General features: G+C 43.0%; 5 protein-coding genes across 6 annotated transcripts in view; 2 read left to right on the top strand and 3 right to left on the bottom strand.

Moving 5' to 3' along the window:
- atp2b3b (ATPase plasma membrane Ca2+ transporting 3b) overlaps positions 1–19,815 on the top strand; it is a 114,681-nt gene that overhangs the window by 53,243 nt on the left and 41,623 nt on the right. The gene's annotated exons all lie outside the window — the stretch shown is intronic.
- On the bottom strand, positions 5,954–8,987 carry crebzf (CREB/ATF bZIP transcription factor). 2 transcript variants are annotated; one of them, XM_069708443.1, is made up of 3 exons: positions 8,833–8,987; positions 6,796–7,889; positions 5,954–6,376 (listed from the first exon to the last, which is right to left on the bottom strand). In XM_069708443.1, exon 2 carries the CDS (start codon positions 7,829–7,831, stop codon positions 7,055–7,057), a length of 777 nt encoding a protein of 258 aa, XP_069564544.1. In that variant the 5' UTR covers positions 7,832–7,889; positions 8,833–8,987; the 3' UTR covers positions 5,954–6,376; positions 6,796–7,054. The 2 variants fall into 2 exon arrangements, with proteins under 2 accessions (XP_069564544.1, XP_069564545.1); XM_069708444.1 differs by lacking the exon at positions 5,954–6,376 and having other exon boundaries at positions 7,083–7,219; positions 7,320–7,889.
- On the bottom strand, positions 10,138–12,894 carry las1l (LAS1 like ribosome biogenesis factor). Its single transcript, XM_069708445.1, has one exon. It carries the CDS (start codon positions 12,724–12,726, stop codon positions 10,996–10,998), a length of 1,731 nt encoding a protein of 576 aa, XP_069564546.1. The 5' UTR covers positions 12,727–12,894; the 3' UTR covers positions 10,138–10,995.
- On the top strand, positions 13,895–17,001 carry haus7 (HAUS augmin-like complex, subunit 7). The gene is made up of 9 exons (XM_069708446.1): positions 13,895–13,954; positions 14,398–14,513; positions 14,583–14,653; positions 14,796–14,857; positions 15,357–15,547; positions 15,888–15,999; positions 16,095–16,304; positions 16,412–16,523; positions 16,618–17,001. Exons 1-9 carry the CDS (start codon positions 13,898–13,900, stop codon positions 16,677–16,679), a joined length of 993 nt encoding a protein of 330 aa, XP_069564547.1. The 5' UTR covers positions 13,895–13,897; the 3' UTR covers positions 16,680–17,001.
- Positions 18,364–19,071, bottom strand: mrpl49 (mitochondrial ribosomal protein L49). Its single transcript, XM_069708447.1, has one exon. It carries the CDS (start codon positions 19,032–19,034, stop codon positions 18,498–18,500), a length of 537 nt encoding a protein of 178 aa, XP_069564548.1. The 5' UTR covers positions 19,035–19,071; the 3' UTR covers positions 18,364–18,497.

The raw sequence follows: 19,815 nt of genomic DNA on the forward strand, positions 1-19,815 counted from the left end.
GAGCGGGCGGGCGGGCGGGCGGGCGGGGGGTGACACTGTATCGGTCTGTCTGTTTTGAAGCATGCATTTGGTATCATTAATGTCACTCTTTATGTGTTGGTAAATCATTTAGGCTACTGTCACTTCTGTGTGCTATATCTCTCCACATCTGCTCTATTTAGCTCTCTCTCTCTCTCTCTCTCTCTCTCTCTCTCACACACACACACACACACACACACACACACACACACACACACACACTCTCACATATCCTGTTAAAGTCTAACCTGTTCTATTACAGCACCTCTGAGCACGGCTGCATCCGTGCTTTCTGCAGAATACAGAAACACACACACACACACACACACACACACACACACACACACACACACACACACACACACACACACACACACACACACACAGGTGTAACATTTGACTGTCCAGTTCCAGCCATCTCTGTTCATCCGTCCAGCCACGTTACATCATGATGTTGTGAGACAGTTTCACAGAAGGCAAAACACAATGTGAAAAATAATATATTTATCAAAATTATAAATTATAAAACTGCACCACTACTGTACAGATCGCCCAAATGTGCACATGTGCATCTTTGATTTACAGGTACTATGTTCCTGTTACACTTTCTTTTTTTCTTCTTTTTTTGGGGGATGTTTCTTTATTTTACTCCTATTGTTTTTTGTAAAGAGAGGAACAACAAAATGGAAGCGCTTGTATATTATTATGATTATTATTATGATTAATTTTCTCCACCGGTGCTCCCACTGATGGAAAAAGACAGTTGCACATTCTCCTGAGCATATTCTGAGGGCTGTGTTTTCTGTCCATTGAACAGCCCCTGAAGTGTGCAGAGGTGTGGAGATGCTTACAGTCTCTTAAGACCAGAGACGCCACTCTGTAAATAGGGAACAGGAGATACAAAACGTACCTCATTATGATCTAAAGGACTGGACAAAGTGGGGACCAAGGGAGGACGGAGAACTGGAGGGCGATGCAGAACTAGAGGCCGCAGAAGTGCAGCGCGTCCGTGCATTGTTTAGGCTGCCCTCTAAGATCTGCCACGAAGTATTTACTGCCATGTTACGACGGGGAGGAATTAAGGTTTTACATTATTCATTATACATACTGTTGTAAATATTGTGTGTGGAATGGTCCCCCTTCTTGCACAACGCAGTGCTGTTCTGCAGACAGAAAATGCAGCCTTAACTGTGCTGAAATGAAAAAAAGACCAAAAAAAAGAAAAAAACATAAAGACTATTGAATATATTAAAGAGTTACCTGCCTGTTATTTAAGCGAATAAATATCTATATATGAGAAAGAACACACCTGTATACTGTAGACTAAATCTGTATGGAAATCTAAGAGAATTTAATGGGAATTAAGTCCAACACCTTTTGTCTGTATGAAAGAAAAAATACATCAAAGTATTCTACAATAATAACTTTGACAAAGTCTGTGTGGTCTTGTGTTGTTTGTTCTCTCGCTGATGCAAAAACTGTGCTTCCATTTAAAACCAGAGAAAAGAGGCACTTCTCATCAGAAGGAAACCGAAGTGAAGTGTGTCTCTGAGGCTGCAGAATGAATGTGGGTTTATTCATTCATAAAAATCACAGCTGGAGGTCTCGATGTTTGTCTTCCTCAGGCCTTTTCACAGCAGACATGATGAGATGGTAGATGCCAGCACGTTCATTTGCTGCCAGCAAAGTTAAATCTGTGTTACCAAAATGTGCCAGCAGATGGCAGCTGTGAAAAAGACAAAGGTTCTGGGTCGAAACGGACTCTGAGGTCTTCTAAAAGCTCCTCCTTGGTTTTATGGTGACTTGTGTGTTTCAAACCAACTACATGCAGGAAAACATTTTGCGGATTCATGTTGATAACTGATGTTTCAGTTTGAAAAGTTCTGCGTCAGCACACCTCCAGTGGTTTTGGGGCGCCGTCCTCACCCTTCCTCTCCTCTGTGTTTTGATTTTTAGTTTATCAAAAAAAACAACAACACATACACACAAAACAACACCATTATAAGGCTTATAAGCCTCAGATGTTGTTGTTGTTTGTTTTTTACAATGACATACGGGCCTTAACAGATTAGGCTTTAAGTAAACGTCTGTAGATACCCAACATCTGTCCCTGTCATTCCTGATGTGGTTTACTGGAACTGAGTGACGTTTTATTTTCTTATTTTTAGTCTCCCGTGAAAACGTCGGGTTGATGCAGCAGCGCTGGATGAAGCTGACGTGTTCCTGTATTTTCCAGTGCAGGTGACGTCTTGGCGTAAACCGCACCTCAACGAGCCAAACCCGTTTAAAAGCACATACTCGTTACCGTGGTTACTGGGGCCTGGAATTAAGACTTTTAGGTCTTACCCTGCTCACTTATTTTAACATTGTAGGAATAAAATGAGGACTCAGTGTCCCTGTAATTCATGGCGGTGAGTCAGCACAATACCAGGACCCTGAACATGAAGCCGTTAAATGGCATTCAGCCGTCACCTCATTTTCTGATGTGAACCGACTCTTTCAGCAGCAGCGTGTCGGGAAGTGAAACCTTACTGGAATCTGATTTGATCCGTTTTCCTTTCTGACGGGTCCAAATATCTGTGATAACAAATGTCAGTACATATACAGTGAACCCTCGCTATAACACGGTTCACCTTTCACGGTCTCGCTGCTTCACGGATTTGCATTGTGCATTGAAATCACATTACGACTATATGTAACGTAGATATATTTAATGTCCAGTTCTATCTATTTCAGTTGTAAAATAAAGGTTACTACTTCACGGATTTCGCCTATCACGGTTTCTATTTGGAACGTAACCCCCGCGAAAAACCAGGGTTCACTGTACTGTACACCGGCTGTGAGCGGGGACATCTCATGTCCAACATGTATTCTGTAGAAACACCCTGTCAACTCTTTACCACTTTAGACGCATTCTTGTTTGTGTATCTGTGCGAGTTGAAACCTCCACCGTGACAGAAGGATGCAGAGCTCTCCACCTTCACATCTAAAGCGCTCCTAAATGTGATGGAAGTGAACCCCGACTGAAAAGCTGCACTAAATCAGTCCGAGCGGCTGCTGGTCAGCTGACTGCTGCAGCTTCAAATGCAAACTAAAACCAGTATTCATACAATCACACTATTTAATACGCAAGTACATAGCGTGTTAAATGTAGTGATCCAAAAGTACCAGGATGTCCTACATTAAAAAGAAGCATACTCGCTCCAAATCACATCCTTTTTCTTTTTTACTACAAACGTCCCTAACGATGTGACCAAGAGGTCAAAGTTCAAGATGCCTTTAGATGAAAGTTCATCACTATTGTGCACATACTACATACTTTTTATGGATAGCTGCAGTACGTACTAAAAGAAATGTAAAATAAATATAGAAAGAAATAGTATGACATTTCCACTAATGTGTCAAAGATTAAAACAGCTGGTACACTTCATCTCTCACAAGAGGCCGAACTAATGTCTTCCAGCTCCACTAACAGCCATGAAACATTTCTGTCCAGTGGACGATATGAATACTGACGCAGCATATTGAGAGATGGAAAGCACAATTCGGTTCCCACAGCGACTCAGCAGTTTATTGGTGTTTATGAACGTTACACTGTCAAGCATTTAGGCTGATGACATGACGTGATGGTTTCTTTGCTAATCTTGAAATGGATGGTTTGAAGTTGTGTCGTGTCTCAGAGGATCACTGGTCTGAACCGGTTTTAGCCCAAATACTTCTGGTTAAGCACAAACATGAAGTTAGAAGACGTGGTCTTCGTTTCAGCGACGCACGGAAATGAACTTGATTTAAAACCTGATTTTCAGATGAGAAGACGAGCGCGTTGATTGCTTTGAAAAATCACGGCGGTTCATGGGAATCTCAGACATGAAAGTGTGTGTCATGTTTTTGAAAGAAAATTTATCATCAGCCTTTTTGTCCTTATTGTAATATCTAACCAGCCAACATGTGTAAGCTTGGTTTTAAATATTCAGGTGTCATGTTTACACCGATCTCCGAGATCTAAAAACATTTTGGACACGAGCAGAGTGGCTGTGATCAGCTGAGCGTCCAGGCTGCTGCTGCTTCATGTTTAACAGACAGCAGCACGATTCATTTCCCATCCGACTCTCTGAAATAAGCACGTCCTAACACGCACGTCTCGAAATCTGGATCTGTACACAAAAACAGCCGCGGCTCGCAGCTTCTTCATAACGACGGCATCATCTCTGCACTGATGAGAAAAATAGGAGCGCAGGAGTGAGAATGACATTTTGCAAGCGGTGCCTTCTTTTACCGTCCAGTGGAACTAAAAAACAACAAGTGTGCTCGGCCCAGCTGAAGTGGACCGACACTCCCGGTCAACTTTTAGTACCCAGTTTCCAAAACAGTTGGGATGCTGTGTAAAATTTAAAAAAAAAACAATGCTAAGATTTGTAAAACCATGTTCAATTAAATATAGACCAAAAATACAAAATGTTGATCGTGAGAACTTTTATTGTCTTGTGAAAAATATATGCTTATTTTGAACCGGGGCAACAAAAGACTGGAAAAGTTGCGTATCGCTAAAATAGTGGAACGTCTTACAACTGTTAACTGGCAACAGATAAGTAGCATGAAAAGAGCATCTCAGGAGAATCTGGAGTGTGCAACAATTAGGATTGATGTTCCTCAATGTAATAAGGCAAATCATTTGGAGATTTCATAATCCATAAAGTCATGAAGAGATTAAGAGAATTCAGACAAATCTCCGTACACAAGGGAGAAGGCCGAAAAACTAATACCGGCTGGCCGTGATCTTTGTGCCCTCGGATGGCACTGCATTAAATATCGACACAAAGCTGCAGTGGAAACCACACACAGATCTGAAAACCATCGTCGGTGAAAGGTTTGTTGCTGCATCAACGAATGCCGGTTAAAAAAACCTCTACTAAGAAGAAAGGATATATAAACATGATTCAGAAACCTCGCCGCCTCCTCTGGGCTCTTTTAAGACGGACCGAGGCGGAGTGGAAAACTGTTCTGTGGTCGGCCAAATCAAAAACATGGACACCGAGTCCCCAGGGTTAAAGAGGAATGGGACCATCCAGCTTGTTATCAGCGCAGTTGAAAAGCTACAGGGATGCATGAGTAACGTGCACATGAGAAGGCACCGTTAATGCCGAACGACATGTACACGTGTTTTGCAGAAAGGAGCTGCTTATTTCAGCAAAACGATGCCCTATTCTGCACGTATTACAACGGCGTGGATACGTAGTATACGGTGATAAACTGGCCTCCTGCAGTCCTGATCCGTCACTCATTATAAATATTTGGCATATCATGAAAAGAAAAATAAATAAAAGGAGGCTGTTGACCAACTGAAATCTTACAATCAGGAAAGAACGGGACAATTTACTTTCAAAACTCCAGCAACTGTTCTCGTCAGTCCCGAGACGTTTACAGAGTGAAGAGGAAATAAACCTAAATAAACCGCTGTCACAACTTCCTTGAAAAGTGTTGTTCAAAATGAGCATATTTTTTTTTCAAAAAACAATTACTCACTTTGGATATTTGAGGTGATGTTTTTGGTCTAGTTTCAATTCAATGTCGCGACATTCTGTTTTTATCTACATTTTAAACAATACTAACGTTTTTGGAAACGGGGTTGTTAAAAAAAAATTTAAAAAAAAAATTAAAAAAAGTTTAAAAAGCTTGACGCTGTTGTATGAAGTGTCAACGGTTTGAAGTAAATGGGCTAAAACACGGGCAGCATGATTAAACCCTGCGGCCCTACGACCGCGTGCTTTGTACTTCCATCAAATGAGCTCTCGGTCATTTGGTTTGACAACCTTTACCAGACTTGACCCAAATGTTCAGTTTATCGGCAGAGAGCTTGCTGTTCAGAAAGAGAAAAAGAGAGGCATTAATATCAACAGTACAGAACAAGACTCAGTAAATATTTGTAACTCAAACGTACTGAAAATATGATTTATTTTGTCCAACATTTCTCAAAGGCCATTTTCCTTTAAACAATACGTGTTGAAAATTATATACACATTTACATTTAGATACACTTGATCAAAGCTGGCAAATCCTTTGGAGTACATTTAGTGTACATTCCATTGTATAAATATATACAAGCCGTTATCACGAGACTGCTAAGCCTCGGGTAGCGTTGCTCAGAGTAATAGAGCAGCTGCAGTCAGCCCACAAAGATGCGGCAAGCGCTTCGCTGACAGGATCTACAGCTACAGGTGTAGAATGGATTGGTAAAATTCAACAAAAAAAAAAAAAATCACATTTACCATTTTGTTACCGATACTACCTTTTAAAAAACATAGCAGGCCACGTTGGCAGCAGCTTGTCCAGCCTCTTCCCCTTCCACCAGCAGAATCCACTTTAGCATAAAGAAAAATAGGTGGCGCTAAATGAAAGTATTCTTTCGTACAGTGGTGCAGGTTCACAAAGAGATCCATTAGTATCAAAAGCAAAATATAAACGTGTCTTTTCCAGTGGATTTTTTTGCATTTCCAATTTGACAACTGATTTGAGATCACTCTTTGTGGACCCTTACCATCATATTAATATTTTAGCATTCAGGATACTTAGATTTAACGCTTTAGTTGCACTAAAATCAAATCATTTCCTATAACAATCCATCAACAAAAAGAAATGAGTAAAGTACTTTAAATCCAATAAGTGTACAGAGAATACTGAAGTTGCTGCTGGACGCTGAAGCCTGTGAACAACAACAACAACAACAACAACAACAATAACAACAAGAAGAAGAAGTCTTTTTCTCTTTTCGATCCTTACCATGGAGTCAAGCAGGTAAAGGTGTTCAGAAAGCCACTCAGCCCGCATGGTGGATCAACCATTACCTAGAAGAAACTGTCAACAAGGTTTAGCAGTAACGTGTACGCAATCCAGCATCACACACAAAAAAAACCACACATGCACATCCTGCAGGTAATTTTAACTATCAACAGTGTTCTTCCACCCTCAACAAGTTCAGTACGCTGAGCCTTATCGAGCTCAGCCTCAAAATCTGGAAAACAGAGAGAAGTACTTGACCCTACATTTTGAGCGACGTGCTCGCGCTCTGAGCACATTTAGTGCAGAACTCCACTGAGACGTGGTTCTTGTCCACATGCAGGCACACGCCGCCAGATGTCTCTTTCTCCTCCACTTTCACACGCTTCCTGGGCAAGGCATAGTCGTGGTCGTTTGAGTCGGGCCCCTGGAAAAGCGAGGAAGATAATTTCATCCCATTCACACCGCTCAGCCTGGACAAGATCTGGCCTAACATGCTCTCATTGGCCAGCACAGCCCTCAGGTACCTGGTCTCATCCTCCAACTCCTCCACCCGCTTAGTCAGCTGAGAGTTTTCCTTCTTGAGCGAGCCGTTCTCCGTCGACAGGACGCCGACTTTCCTCTCCAGGCCGATGACGTATTCTTTCTTCTTGAGACGATTCAATCGGGCGGCGATGGCGTTTTTGTTGATCACGTGGCTCGAAAGGCTTTGTCTGATCTTCATCTTCGAGTCAGACGACAGTCTGTCGGGAGACGAGGCGGTCGAAGCTTCGAGCCCGGAGTCGTGGTCCCTGCCGCTGTAAACGTCCAGATCGGCCAGCTCCATATCAAAGAAGGGGGACGAAGAGTCTCTTTCCAGAGTCCATTTTAAGTCTTCGATCCCGAACAGGTCGTCCAGCTCGATTTCTGCGGCGTCGACGTCACCCGGGAACCCCTCGGATGGACTCGGGAGATCTTCCGCGGTTTCATCCACCACTTCGACCTCCACAGACTGCACGTCTGCGTGGCTCATAGCGCGGCCTCTTCTTCTGGTGATCATTGTGGAGACTGTTGAGACTGCAAGAAGGCTGTCCAGAGGAGATCTGGTAACGGCTGACCTGTGGAGACAAAGACAAATACACCATTGCATTGTTGTAGCCCCAAAAAAACCATTCAGTGATTCATTTAACACATTTCAGTCAGTGTAGCACAGCACAGGCTTTCAGCAGTTACTGAACAACAGCAGCAACACACCAAGCAGGAAGCTTTATAAAACAAACGGGGATGTTTACATCGTATTCAAAGAGAAATCTGACGTTGACATTTGTAAACTTTCAAGAACAAACATCCAAACAGCAAATAGTCAAACTACATATTCACATGCACACTTTGTTCTGTAGTTAGAGAAGAAACGCTTTAAGCTGAACAACTGTCATTGGCTGCAAATCAGCTGTCATTTAATATCTGGTAACCTCCAAACTGTGGTGTTGCAATAAGTAGTGAAAGCATCCTTCATTTGATCACATACTGCACGACGTGTGTGTGTGTGTGTGTGTGTGTGTGTGTGTGTGTGTGTGTGTTGGCTAAACGTTTTCCCAACGTGTTGCTTGAGTTTAGGCCCAGCAGCGTTTAATGACGCGTCACAGTGAATGCGCCGTGATTCATATATTTCAATATAACGTTACAAAATCGTCCCGCCGTAACAATAGTTTTGCATTTTAATGCAACTCGGGGGAAAAAAAAGAAGAAAAAAAGATCAACTTTAAGTGTCCTTTTTATTAGCTGGCGAACGAGGCCCTGGTTGTTCTCGCGACACCTCGCTGTTGATATAATTTGACTAACCTGCTGGATGTTCTGCTGCATCAAACAAAACGTCAACAGATACAAATAAAAGTGCCACAGTCCATCTTATTGAAGTTGCTCAAAAGCTGCTATTTGACTCGCCGGTCTGAATCCCGCGCACTTTCCTCGAGCGGCGGCTAACGGAGCTAAAACCACGAGGCGCTAACTCGGAATGACGCAGCAAGTTTAAACGCAGTTTTCTTCCCGATAACAACTCACCGTCCGGTTCGACAAAGAGACGCAATGATTACAAGTTCTGCAAGTTGGGTCCTCCGATGATGAAACAGCGCTGGTTCACTGGAAGCTGTCCGAACTGCTCACAGCTTGAAATCGCAGAGGACAATGAAGGTTCGACGAAACAGACCTACGAGGACACTTCCGGGCGAAGAACTTCAAAATAAAATCCACTGAATTTTAACTCCGTGGACAAGAACTATCTTTCATTAAAAAAAAAATTAAAGATAACACACCAACACTTAAATTACAAAACTTAAATATTGATTATGTTGACTTCCTACACAGAAAATGTAATAATGCATTTCTAAAGGAATATTTAGTGAAAACAATGTTCCCTCGGAGGAAAGGAGGAGCTCACTTCATTTCAAAAGATATGAAGTACAGGCTAAAAAAACAAAATTCCTCACATTTCCAATCCCTCCTAAATTTAAAGAAATACATTTAAAAACTTTAAATTAAATTGACCCTTCAAATGAATTCATTAAAACAAAATTTAAATTTGAGGTAGAGAACTGTCATTTATGCAGAATGAACATAGAAACAACTGAACACCTCTTTTACACTTTGTGAAGCAAAGGTGATGGAGATCCTCCATGATTGGTTCAAATCCAAATCCATAAATATAGATTTCTACGACTAGGATTAACTTCGAAGGACAAATTGAATATCTTGTGAACAACATAATAATCATAAACAAATATTATATACATATATGTGAATTTGCTAAATCCTCTTAAAAACGAACTTTCACTCCAAAGCAAATGCATAAGTAAGCAAACCCACAAAGGTAGTTGCACTTTTGTCTGAATGATTTAATTTAACCCCTTGTTCTACTCCTGAGCTTTTGTTTTGTTTGTTGTTGGTGTTGTTTTTTTTAAACTTTGGTTTGTTATATGTTCCAGACAATCCATTCGTGAAATATATATAATGTATTGCATTTTAGGACGTATGACCCTGAGGCAGCCGACACTCGGCTGACATGTAGAGACTGTCATTGCTCTGTACGGTTGTTTTGTATGTTCTAAATAAAGTAAAGAAAACAACAACATTTCAATAGTCCTAAATACAACTTTAAACCACATCAACAAAATATATAAATTATACACTTCATAACAATATTTTTCTGCAGATGTTTAATTTTTCAGCTCACGTGTAAACAATGCCAACCATCCTTCTTCTGAGATTGTGCATTATTTGAAAAAAAAAATTCTCCTCATGTTGCTTTGTTAGCTGCATCTCCCTTTAAAAGAAATATACAGATACATAAAGAAGAGTCGTACTCCTTCAGTAGAAAAAGAACCTTTATTAGACACAAGTGCGCCGAAGAAAATAAATGACACAAAACCACCTTGTGCTCACAGCAGCATCTTCTTTGCTGGGTTTTCAACTGGAAGGCAGCCAAACCTTCAAAGCTTCATTAATGAGTGAAATCATATCTCAGTTAATCTGACCATGTTTTGGTTGAAGATGTTTCTCTCTTCACCACCAACTTAAAATATTATAGACAAAATATACAACATGTATGCTTTTCCAACTGCTTTACTTTGGGGCTGCAATTAACAGCGATCTCCAAGTCAGTTAATCTGATTATTTATTTTTTAGGATTAATCTAAAAAAAAAATTGTCTATAAAATGTTAGAAACGCTGTTGGTTGGTAATTTAAAGAAATTATAGTAGGCATTTTTCTCTACTTCCTCATATTTTCCTAAACAAGAACATAATTTAAAGAAAAATACTGATAAATGACTGAGATAAATATTTATTTTTTTCAAACTGGAGTTTCCGCAATTTGTCAGTTAATTGATTTGGTACCTATTTTGATAATTTAATAATTTCCTCGGTCGCTTTTCAAGCAACCTGATAAACATTTGCTGCTTCCAGCATTTCATTGAATGCTCTTCTTTGTAAAATGAAAAGGTTGAAATTAAAACGGGCATTAACCACAACCTTCTTACAGTTTATAGACAAAATGATTAATCAATAATGAAAATAACAGTTATTTGCAGCCGTATATGTTGATTAATTAACCACTTCAAATGTTTTGTTTTTTTCTTAAATCCCAAGAGAAACTATTCAATATTGATGTTTATATATTGTGAACATTTAGTTTCTATATCTTAAACAGACACTTCACAGCAGGTGTTTTTAAAAAAGCTGCAGTCCAGATTTCAGCTTGGTGACGTCGCTGTGGGTCCACAGAGGACCTTCGGCGGTTCTGGACGGCGCCGAGACTCCGGGGGCGCCGCGGGTCGCGCTGCTCTGCAGCTCCACCGGCTGGTCGAAGACGGTCATCGTCGAGTAGATTTCCACCATGAGGCACGAGGGGTCTTCGGACTGCCCGGGGACTTTTCCGAGAGGATAATTCTTCCACAAAACTTTATCCGTGCACACCTGCCACGGAGAACCCTTGAGCGCCTTCGCTTTCTCGGCCTGGCCGTCCGCCCCTCGGTGCTCCTGGGACGGCTCGCTCCTCTCCGGGTCGCCCGCCGAACGGCAGGGGCGGCTGTGGCGCCGCGAGTGCTGCAGCTTCTCGTGCAAACTCTCCAGCGTGTAGATGGGCTGCTGCTTCGGCACCGGAGAGGCGCTGAAGTCCGAGTGCTGCTCGGTCTGCGTGTAGATGGAGCAGAGCCGGAGGAGCCGCTGTCGGGTTTCCAGAGGGAGAGGATGCTCCATGTCGTCCAGGATTAACTGGAGCAGGTGAGGCGTGCTGATGCAGGGAGCGTCCAGGCACGCCGACAGCAGCTGCTGCCACCTCAGCTGGATGCGGTTCACGAAGATGCGCTCCTTCATCCGGGCCTTCTTCTGCACCTTCGTTTCAAAATGGTACTCGAATTTGTTGCTGTTGCAGAGGAGGACTTCTGAAGTCCAGGCGGAGACGTAGAAAGCCCGGTGATTGTTCTGCTCTTTGGTGAGCAGCTTCAGCTCAACGAAGAGCTTCTCCAGAATCAGGTGAATGAAGGTCGGCGAGTTGAGCATCTTCAGCAGCGGCAGCCAGAACCGCAGGAAGTTCTGAGGGAGTCTGGGTTCAGCCGGACGTCCGTTTTCGGAGGCGTCGCAGCCTAAAGTTTCCAGCTGCTCCACGGTAGGAACCATAAATCCGTCTTCCAACAACACGTCAATCAGCAAATCACTGGACTCCAGAGCGAACTGCTTGATCTCACCCAGTAACCAGCTCATGTCTGCGAAGGGAGCCGGCCACGAGCTCTTCTCTCGGTCCTCGGGGAGCCCGTCGACGGCCCGGTACTGCTCCTTCTCGTAGGAGATCAGAAGCTCCCGAGCGTTCTTGTACGCCTCCATTTGCTTCTGCCTTGCAATGAGCTCGTCTTCTTGGCGTTTCAGGTCCATTTCGTCGTCCTCTCCATCCGACTGAGACTCCCAGTCCTCATCGGGACCTCCTCCCAGCTGCCTGGACCAGTACTCCTGCTGGAGCCAATCCAGAACCGCCTTGCATCCCTTTCGACACCACTTCAAGGTGGGGAGTTTCCTGTGCGTGATATCGTGCCTCAGGTCCACGACCCACTCCGGGATGTTCAGGTTGCCGGCCAGCCGCCTCAGTGGCCGGGCGGTTCTGCCCTGTTGCCGCTCCGTGATCAGATTGACGAACCTCACCAGGGCCGCCCCGTAGAGCAGGACCAGGTCATCCCCGTTCAGCTGGCCCAACCGGTCCAGAACCTGGCAGCGCACCAGGTCCGCGGTGCAGTCCACCGCCACGGGACCGCTGTTGGCGTACCTGCCTTTCCACGCCGATATCCGGTGCAGCGCGTACTTCTGCAGAGCGGGATCCTTGGAGTAAAGATACTCCAGAACCTGGTCCCACTCAGCTTTGTTGACCCACGCGACCACATGGCGTCTTTTCTCGCAGCTCTTTTTCTTCATGTTGCCAGTAGACGATAAACGGCAGACTTACGTTAAAGGCTCTTACACGCCGAGAAACCGCTGTTCTTTAACAGCCGCTCTCGTAAACATGCAATTAAATACCGTTAAATTGCACCGTAGGACGCGTTCAGGGATCGATTTTGTTTTTTCGCAATCGACTGTATCGTTTCCGGAAATGACGTCTTTACTTGGTCTTCGTCGGGTTTATTGGCGGTTGGCAAACCAGCGCATTACCGCCACCTACTGCTGCAATTTACAGTGATTAGATTAGATTAGATTAGATTAGATTAGATTAGATTACATCAAATTAGATTAGATTGGATTTTATTAATCCCACAGTGGAGACATTTACTCGTCACAGCAGCGGTGTTGTTTGGTAATTTAAAGATGTCACCACGGACTCTGAGAAATTATAATAGGCATTTTTTTCCCTCTACTTCCTCATATTTTCCTCAACAAGAACATAATTTTAAGAAAAATATTCATTTGTAAAGCAGCAAATGCTCATATGAAGTGACAGTTTGGCATTCTTACCTGATGAATGACTCAGATAATTAACTTTTGTTTTCAAACTACAGTTGCCACGATTTGTCAGTTAATTGATTTGTTGACTATTTTAATAATTGAATAGTTTTCTCAGTCACTTTTCAAGCAACCTGATAAACATTTGCTGCTTCTAGCTTCTTAAACATTTCATTGAATGCTCTTCTTTGTCACACATGATGGTAAACTGGATATCTCTATGTTTTAGACCGTTGCTCTGGTAAAATGAGAACGCTGACAGTTTATAGACAAATGCTTAATCAATAATGAAAATAATAGTTAGTTGCAGCCTAATGTTGATTAATCAATGGAGTGTATTGAAGACATTAAAAATCAAATGAGGGAGGGACATTTTTTCTTAGTTTTTAAGATGAAATGGACACTATTTTTGTTTTATTTTATTATAATGTTTATTTAACATGATTAGTTAAGTTTAATTAGTTAAATTAGTAACTATTACAATTTTTGTGTGCAATTGTTGTTTTTACCACAGGTTATTTAATATGAGTAACCGTGCAGTTAGATTCCCGATACACACTCCAGTCCAGCGGGTGGCGGTAATGCACAATTTGGTTTGTTTGCCAAACGACACAAAGACACAAAGAAGAAGAGGGCGGTTGTTTGGGAAATGGCGGGTGCTTCGACAGAGAAACATGTCGTTCATCATGTCTACGCTGCACTGCAGGTAAAAAAGGTTCAAAGCAACTGGAAACAGCTGGGAAGTTGTATTAAACAGCGCGCGGATGCGGAAACAGTTGTCACTATTGCTGCATTTATTTCTGTTTACTCGCTACAATCTGTTAATTAAGCATCTCTTACGCGTCTTCGTGATTTCGTTCTTTATTTATATTTTTAGATGTATAAATACAAAATATCATATTTAAAAAAGGGAATTTATGTTTTAAATTTTCATTAAGGCAGGAATCAACCAAAATCTGAATGAATATATATATGTATAGATAATCAATATAATTAGAGGATACAATAAGGTAAGATTTGAACTGCTCTGCTTTTTATTCTGTTTTTTGTTTAACATGAACCCTGCTGTCGTTTCGGTGTATGTTTTGACATATGAAAGCGTTATTAGGAGTATGAAACGGTGTTCTGGTCGTGTGTTTGGTGTTGAAGGCGGCGTCCTGTCCCTTGGTGGACGGTCTCTACCTGCAGGACGCAGACAGCATGCTGCAGCTGCTGTGTTCTCCATCGCAGCACCGCACCGACATCCTGGCGTGGACCTGCAGCAGGTAGGACGAGCTGCACCGATCACAAAACAAGCCCTGTTAAAACAGACACTCATCCCTGTCACTTCACAGCATCCACCCGCACTTCGCCAGCTCCAAGGCGATGTCAGTGAGGTCCACGGAGCCAGATGTTTTTACTAAAGGTACCGTCGTTGTCCTTCGAAGGCTAAAGTATACACACTCGTATGTCTTTGAATACGGTGCACACGGTAGTGAATACAGTTTTGTGTTACTCGCGGAATAAAATAATCTTTCACAGTGTGGTTGTCTGTGTCGTACCAACAGAAATGGCTGTTCTTGGGCAGGAGCTGATGCTGTGCAAAGCAGACGACCTGGACCTGATCACCGTGAGTCTTTAATAAATGATTATACAGTGGTGCTTGACAATTTGTGAACCCTTTAGAATTTATTTTTATAAAATTTTGCATGAATAGGACCTGAAGCATTGATTAGATTAGATAGATTAGATTTAGACTTTATTAATCCCACAGTGAAGAATTTAGTTATCACAGCAGCATAAAAAACAAAAAGGTGCACGCAATATGAAAAATGTTGTGGAAGGACCTGAAGCGAGCAGTTCATGTGAGGAAACTCACCGCCATAGAAATGATCCAAAGTTCCTCTGAGCTGACGTCCAGGACGGATCAACAGTCACTGGAAATGTTTAGTTGCAGTTCACATACTTTTACCAATCACAGATATATATTATATATACATATATATATTATAAACACACGTGAGCAGGACATTTGTTTTGACAAATATACATATATGTGTGTGTGTGTGTGTGTGTGTATATATTTGTCAAAACAAATGTCCTGTTCACGTGTGTTTTAACTCTTCCAGGGTGACGCGAGTCCTCAGCGGCAGCTTCGGTTCCTGCAGCAGCTCCTGACTCTCGTCCCGGGCGGCCGGACGTCTGCCGGGCTCGGAGCTGACGGAGAGCTGCTCCTGAACGAGCTCTTCTCTGCCGACAGCCTGCCTCACCTCACACACATGCTCAAACCCTCGCTGGACCCCTGGCCGGCACACATCAAGTATGCACGCTCTTGATTGGGTTTCATTTTCAAAACATCCGCCGAACAATTTCCATCTCATACATTCATGAGTCTCCTTCGTGGCACTTTTGAACGATCAATCATCTCGCTTAAGATAGAAGTGTAAAATAAAACGTAATATTGGAAATAAAACAAGAACAGAAAATGATGAGTCGAACCTGTTAATATTTCTCCAGTTCACCACCTTCTATCACATAAAGTCTGCTCTTGTTGACAACATGTATTCAATACAATTTTTTCAAGTTTTATGGATCTTAATGTGATTTGTTGTTTCCTGTTGTTGTCCTGCAGCCTCTCAGTGTTTTTCTGTACCTCGCAGGGCTTTAAGTAAAACCTCAAAGACCTCTTGTAAGCCGAGCAGAAAGGAGGCTGCTGACGTTGCCGCCCTTTTAAAGCTGACTCAGTCAGAACTGGAGCAGCTGCAGTCACAGGTATGATGAACACACGTTTGATTTATAAACCTCACGGCTTCGGCCGGGATGTCCCGTCGGTGACGACCCGTTTCCTCCCTTCCCGCCCTCCTCAGTGCGACTTCCTGAACGACGAGGCGCAGAGTCCCGCCTTCTCTCCGAGCTCGCTGCGCGTGGCGGCGTGCGACCTCCAGCAGCTGATGTCCACCTTCAGCCACGTTTACGAGAGCGACCTGAGAGCTTACTGCAGCAGAGAGCCGCCCGGCTTCAGCACGGAGACCGACGTCTTCCAGAGGGTCCACCGGCTGCTGCTGGCCTGCAACACGGTACTCACACACGGGGAGAAAAACCCTCTTCAGATATTCAACGTGTAACCACAAGGGCTGAGTCATACTGACATGTTTTTTTCTCTTCTTCTTCTTGTGTTTCTCAGGAGTTGGAAATGTTAAAGGAAGTGTCCGAAGCTTCTGCGTCTGTCAACGAGGAAGTAAAGCAGCTGCAAACAAAACCTCTCTACTGGAGCCGAGGAGAGAAGCGCACGTTACGTAAGTCAGCACGGTCAAAATAATTAGACGCACACATTTAGTTTGTCACACAATGTTAAATATCAGGTTTTTAATTTTTTTTTATTTCCCTCAGCGGATCAATTGGAAGAAGTCAGCCGGCGAATAGGAGACTTCCTCTCCCAGGTTCATCCCTGATGCCATCAGACTGCGGCCGCACGGCCTCCGACCGTCAGGCTGAACGCTGACCGACCGAGTCGGAGCAAAAACGTGTCTTCTGGTGTCGTTGTTGAAGTTATTACAGCTGCACACATCTGTCTAATCTGCCTCATACTGTCGGATGGAGTCACGCACCCTCTGATTAATAGTCCAACTTCAGTCACGTCATACTGCCAACAAAGCACTATAAACATCGGTGTAATTCTATCATCATAATTTGTCCCTTGAACTTTTATCATCCTTAATGAAAACTGTTGATATTGTATAATATTTGAGTTACTGAATAAATTTAAATGTTTGATATCGTCATTTATTGTTTCGGTATGTCACGTGGTCTCCATGCTCATCTCTCAGGGCTGCAATCATCAGTATCAGCTGTTGTAAATACTTTCAAGGCTTCAGGATTTGCTGCTGGAAAATATATCTTGTGGAGGCAGAGAATAAAACTTTACGTACATCCCGCTGACCCTCACAGAAAAGCTGTGACAGAAACGTTTGTCTCTGGACAAAAGGTGGAACCGGGCTGATGTTGCATCAACTGGATCGCTGATGAAGTCAACATAAAGTGGTGGAAGAAGTATTCAGGTTCCTTATTTCGATTATAGTAATACAGCGATGTATAAATACTCCATTACCAGTAAAACTGCATGAAAAATCCTATTTAAGTAAAAATATAGACGAACTGAAGTGACTGATATGTTATTATATATGACATTTTTAGATTAGCATCCGTGTGTGAGAAGCATGTTGTAGCTGCTGCAGGTAGAGCAGGTTTGAACTCTTTTTTTTTTTTTTATCAGGTTTTATATTCAGGAACAGCCGATAAATCCGATGAGTCATCAGATGATTACTGAGCTTATAGTTAGAGCTGCTTGGATCTCTATGCTGTCCTTTTCTCTCTCTGCTCTCCTCACCACCAACCGGTGGAGGCAGATGGCCGCCCACCTCTGAGTCTGGTACCGTCGGAGGTTTCTTCCTGTTCAGAGGGAGTTTTCCTTCCTTCGGTTGGAAGTTTTTCCCTCCTAGCTTATGTGTGAATTGTTGAATTGTTGTAAAGTTCTGCCGTCAGGACTTCAATGTGTTAAAGTGAAATAACCTGTGTTGTGATTTGGTGCCATATAGATATAATTTTATTGAATTGAGAGAGGAAAGAAGAAACAAGCTTCTGATCTACAAATATTTTCTTTGTTTTTTTTTGCTGATATACGGGATCATTTGAAGATTTATAGAAATTTTGAAGGAGAAGTCACTATTTGTTGGAGCTTTTAACAAGCGACTACACACACAGGCTGAAAACGACTGGTTTCATCTTGTAAAAATATGTTGTATTATAAAAAACAATTGTTCCACTGTGTCAAATCTTCATCTGAAAATTAAAGTTTTTAAATGAATGTTGTGAAGTAGAAAGTAGCATCAAATGGAAAACACTCCAGTACATAACGAGTGATTAAATTAGACAACAAGTTACCAACTAAATAAAACCCTAATCTAAATGTTATTGTGGGGCAACTCGCTCTCAAAAGACAAACACGGTTTTGTTAGCGGGATCTCCGTTTCCATGGCAACACACGACTCTAATGTAACGTTTGCAACGTGTACTACTCCAGGAAGTACTCGCGGTGTAACGCATTATGTGAGTAAATGTACACATGTACTTCCCATCGGCGGGTTTTCATGTTTATTTGTTTACACTCGTCACAAACAAACACGTGCTCCGTTCAACCTGCTCGGTGTTCAGCGGTGACGCGCTCGAGCCGAGCGTCCTCGCGCCCTCCGGGTTCTGCGCGTGCGCCTCGCTCAGAAGCCTTTCCTGACCAGCCAGTCTTTCAGCTCCTTGTCGAAGTGACCTTTGACCTTCAGGATCATGGTGACCTCGTTGACCTGCGTGGGCAGCTCCTTCCCCGTCACCTCCTTCAGGTGCTCCCTCACGTCCTTCTCCAGGGCCCAGATGTCGCCCTCCACTTTCCGGACCAGCGTCATCTCGCGGCAGCCGTGTGTCAGGTCGGTGTACACCGGGATGTTGTGCATGCGCGAGCGGCGGATCATGTACGGCAGCGATGGCGGCGAGTCGGCCGGAGGCGTCCAGCCGGACGGGGTCGGCCCGGGGTGTCCGGGCGGAGCGGGGACCCGCGATGGAGGGATGAGCCGCTCCACGAACTTGTACTCCTCCGTAGACTCTACTATCCCCGTCTTTTCTGCTTGTGGAGCAGCGTCACAAACAAACCGGAGCCCGGCGGCAGCGGCAGGAGCCCCCGGTGTCCCGTTGTGACGGTTAAAGGCTCCTCGCAGCGCCCCGCGGAGCGCGGCGGACCGGACGACGAAGCAGGCCGCCATGTTGTGTAGCAGAGTCAAGAAAATGACCCGGATGTAGTTCAGTTTGATAAAAGTGGCCTCTGCTGGACACCGGAGGTACTACAACACGACAACACACTACAGTACTGGAAGAAAGCAGACATTATGATCGTTACGTTTGGAATCACTGCGTCGACTTCCGACACAGGAAATATAATGATGCATTTCTAAGGCAATATTTAGTCAAAACAATGTTCCCTCGTTAAACGAGGAGCTCACGTCATTTAAAAAACTACGGGGAAGCCGAAATACAAGCTATAAGAACAAAATGTATGACATTTCAAATCCTTCTGAAATTTAGAGAATTACATTTCAAAACTTTGAATTAAATTTATCCCTCAAATCAATTCAATAAAACAAGATGTAATTTGAGGTTGAGAACTGTCATTTATGACGCATGAATATAGAAACAACTCCTTTGTTGTTTTTTTGTTGCCGTTGTTTGTCTGTTTTTACTTTGGTTTGATATATGTTGACATCCATTTGTGAAATATATATATATTGTATTGCATTTTAGGAGGTGTGACCCTGAGGCAGCTGATACTCGACTGACATGTAAAGAAGGAGACTGTCATTGTTCTGTACTGTTGTTTTGTATGTTCTAAATAAAACATTTTTTTAAAAAGAAGTATGAAATAACTCCGTTTAAAAGCAGCAGGAAATCCTCTGCTAAAGGAAGTTTGTCAAAAGCATGATATTTTAACATTGTCCAAAATTATGGAGCAGAGAAAGATTATAAATTTCACTCAATCAAAAGAGACAC

This window comes from Brachyistius frenatus, unplaced genomic scaffold, assembly GCF_029030835.1.
Source record: "Brachyistius frenatus isolate BFR_SWC_R1_liver_20210118 unplaced genomic scaffold, ASM2903083v1 Contig_75, whole genome shotgun sequence".
NCBI lineage: Eukaryota > Metazoa > Chordata > Actinopteri > Embiotocidae > Brachyistius > Brachyistius frenatus.

Coding starts and splice junctions, on each gene's coding strand:
- crebzf (XM_069708443.1), bottom strand. CDS start 7,831: ATGATCACCAGAAGAAGAGGCCGCGCTATGAGCCACGCAGACGTGCAG.
- haus7 (XM_069708446.1), top strand. CDS start 13,898: ATGGCGGGTGCTTCGACAGAGAAACATGTCGTTCATCATGTCTACGCT. Junction 14,858..15,356: donor ACGACCTGGACCTGATCACC/GTGAGTCTTTAA, acceptor TAACTCTTCCAG/GGTGACGCGAGTCCTCAGCG. Junction 16,305..16,411: donor TGCTGCTGGCCTGCAACACG/GTACTCACACAC, acceptor TGTGTTTCTCAG/GAGTTGGAAATGTTAAAGGA.
- mrpl49 (XM_069708447.1), bottom strand. CDS start 19,034: ATGGCGGCCTGCTTCGTCGTCCGGTCCGCCGCGCTCCGCGGGGCGCTG.
- las1l (XM_069708445.1), bottom strand. CDS start 12,726: ATGAAGAAAAAGAGCTGCGAGAAAAGACGCCATGTGGTCGCGTGGGTC.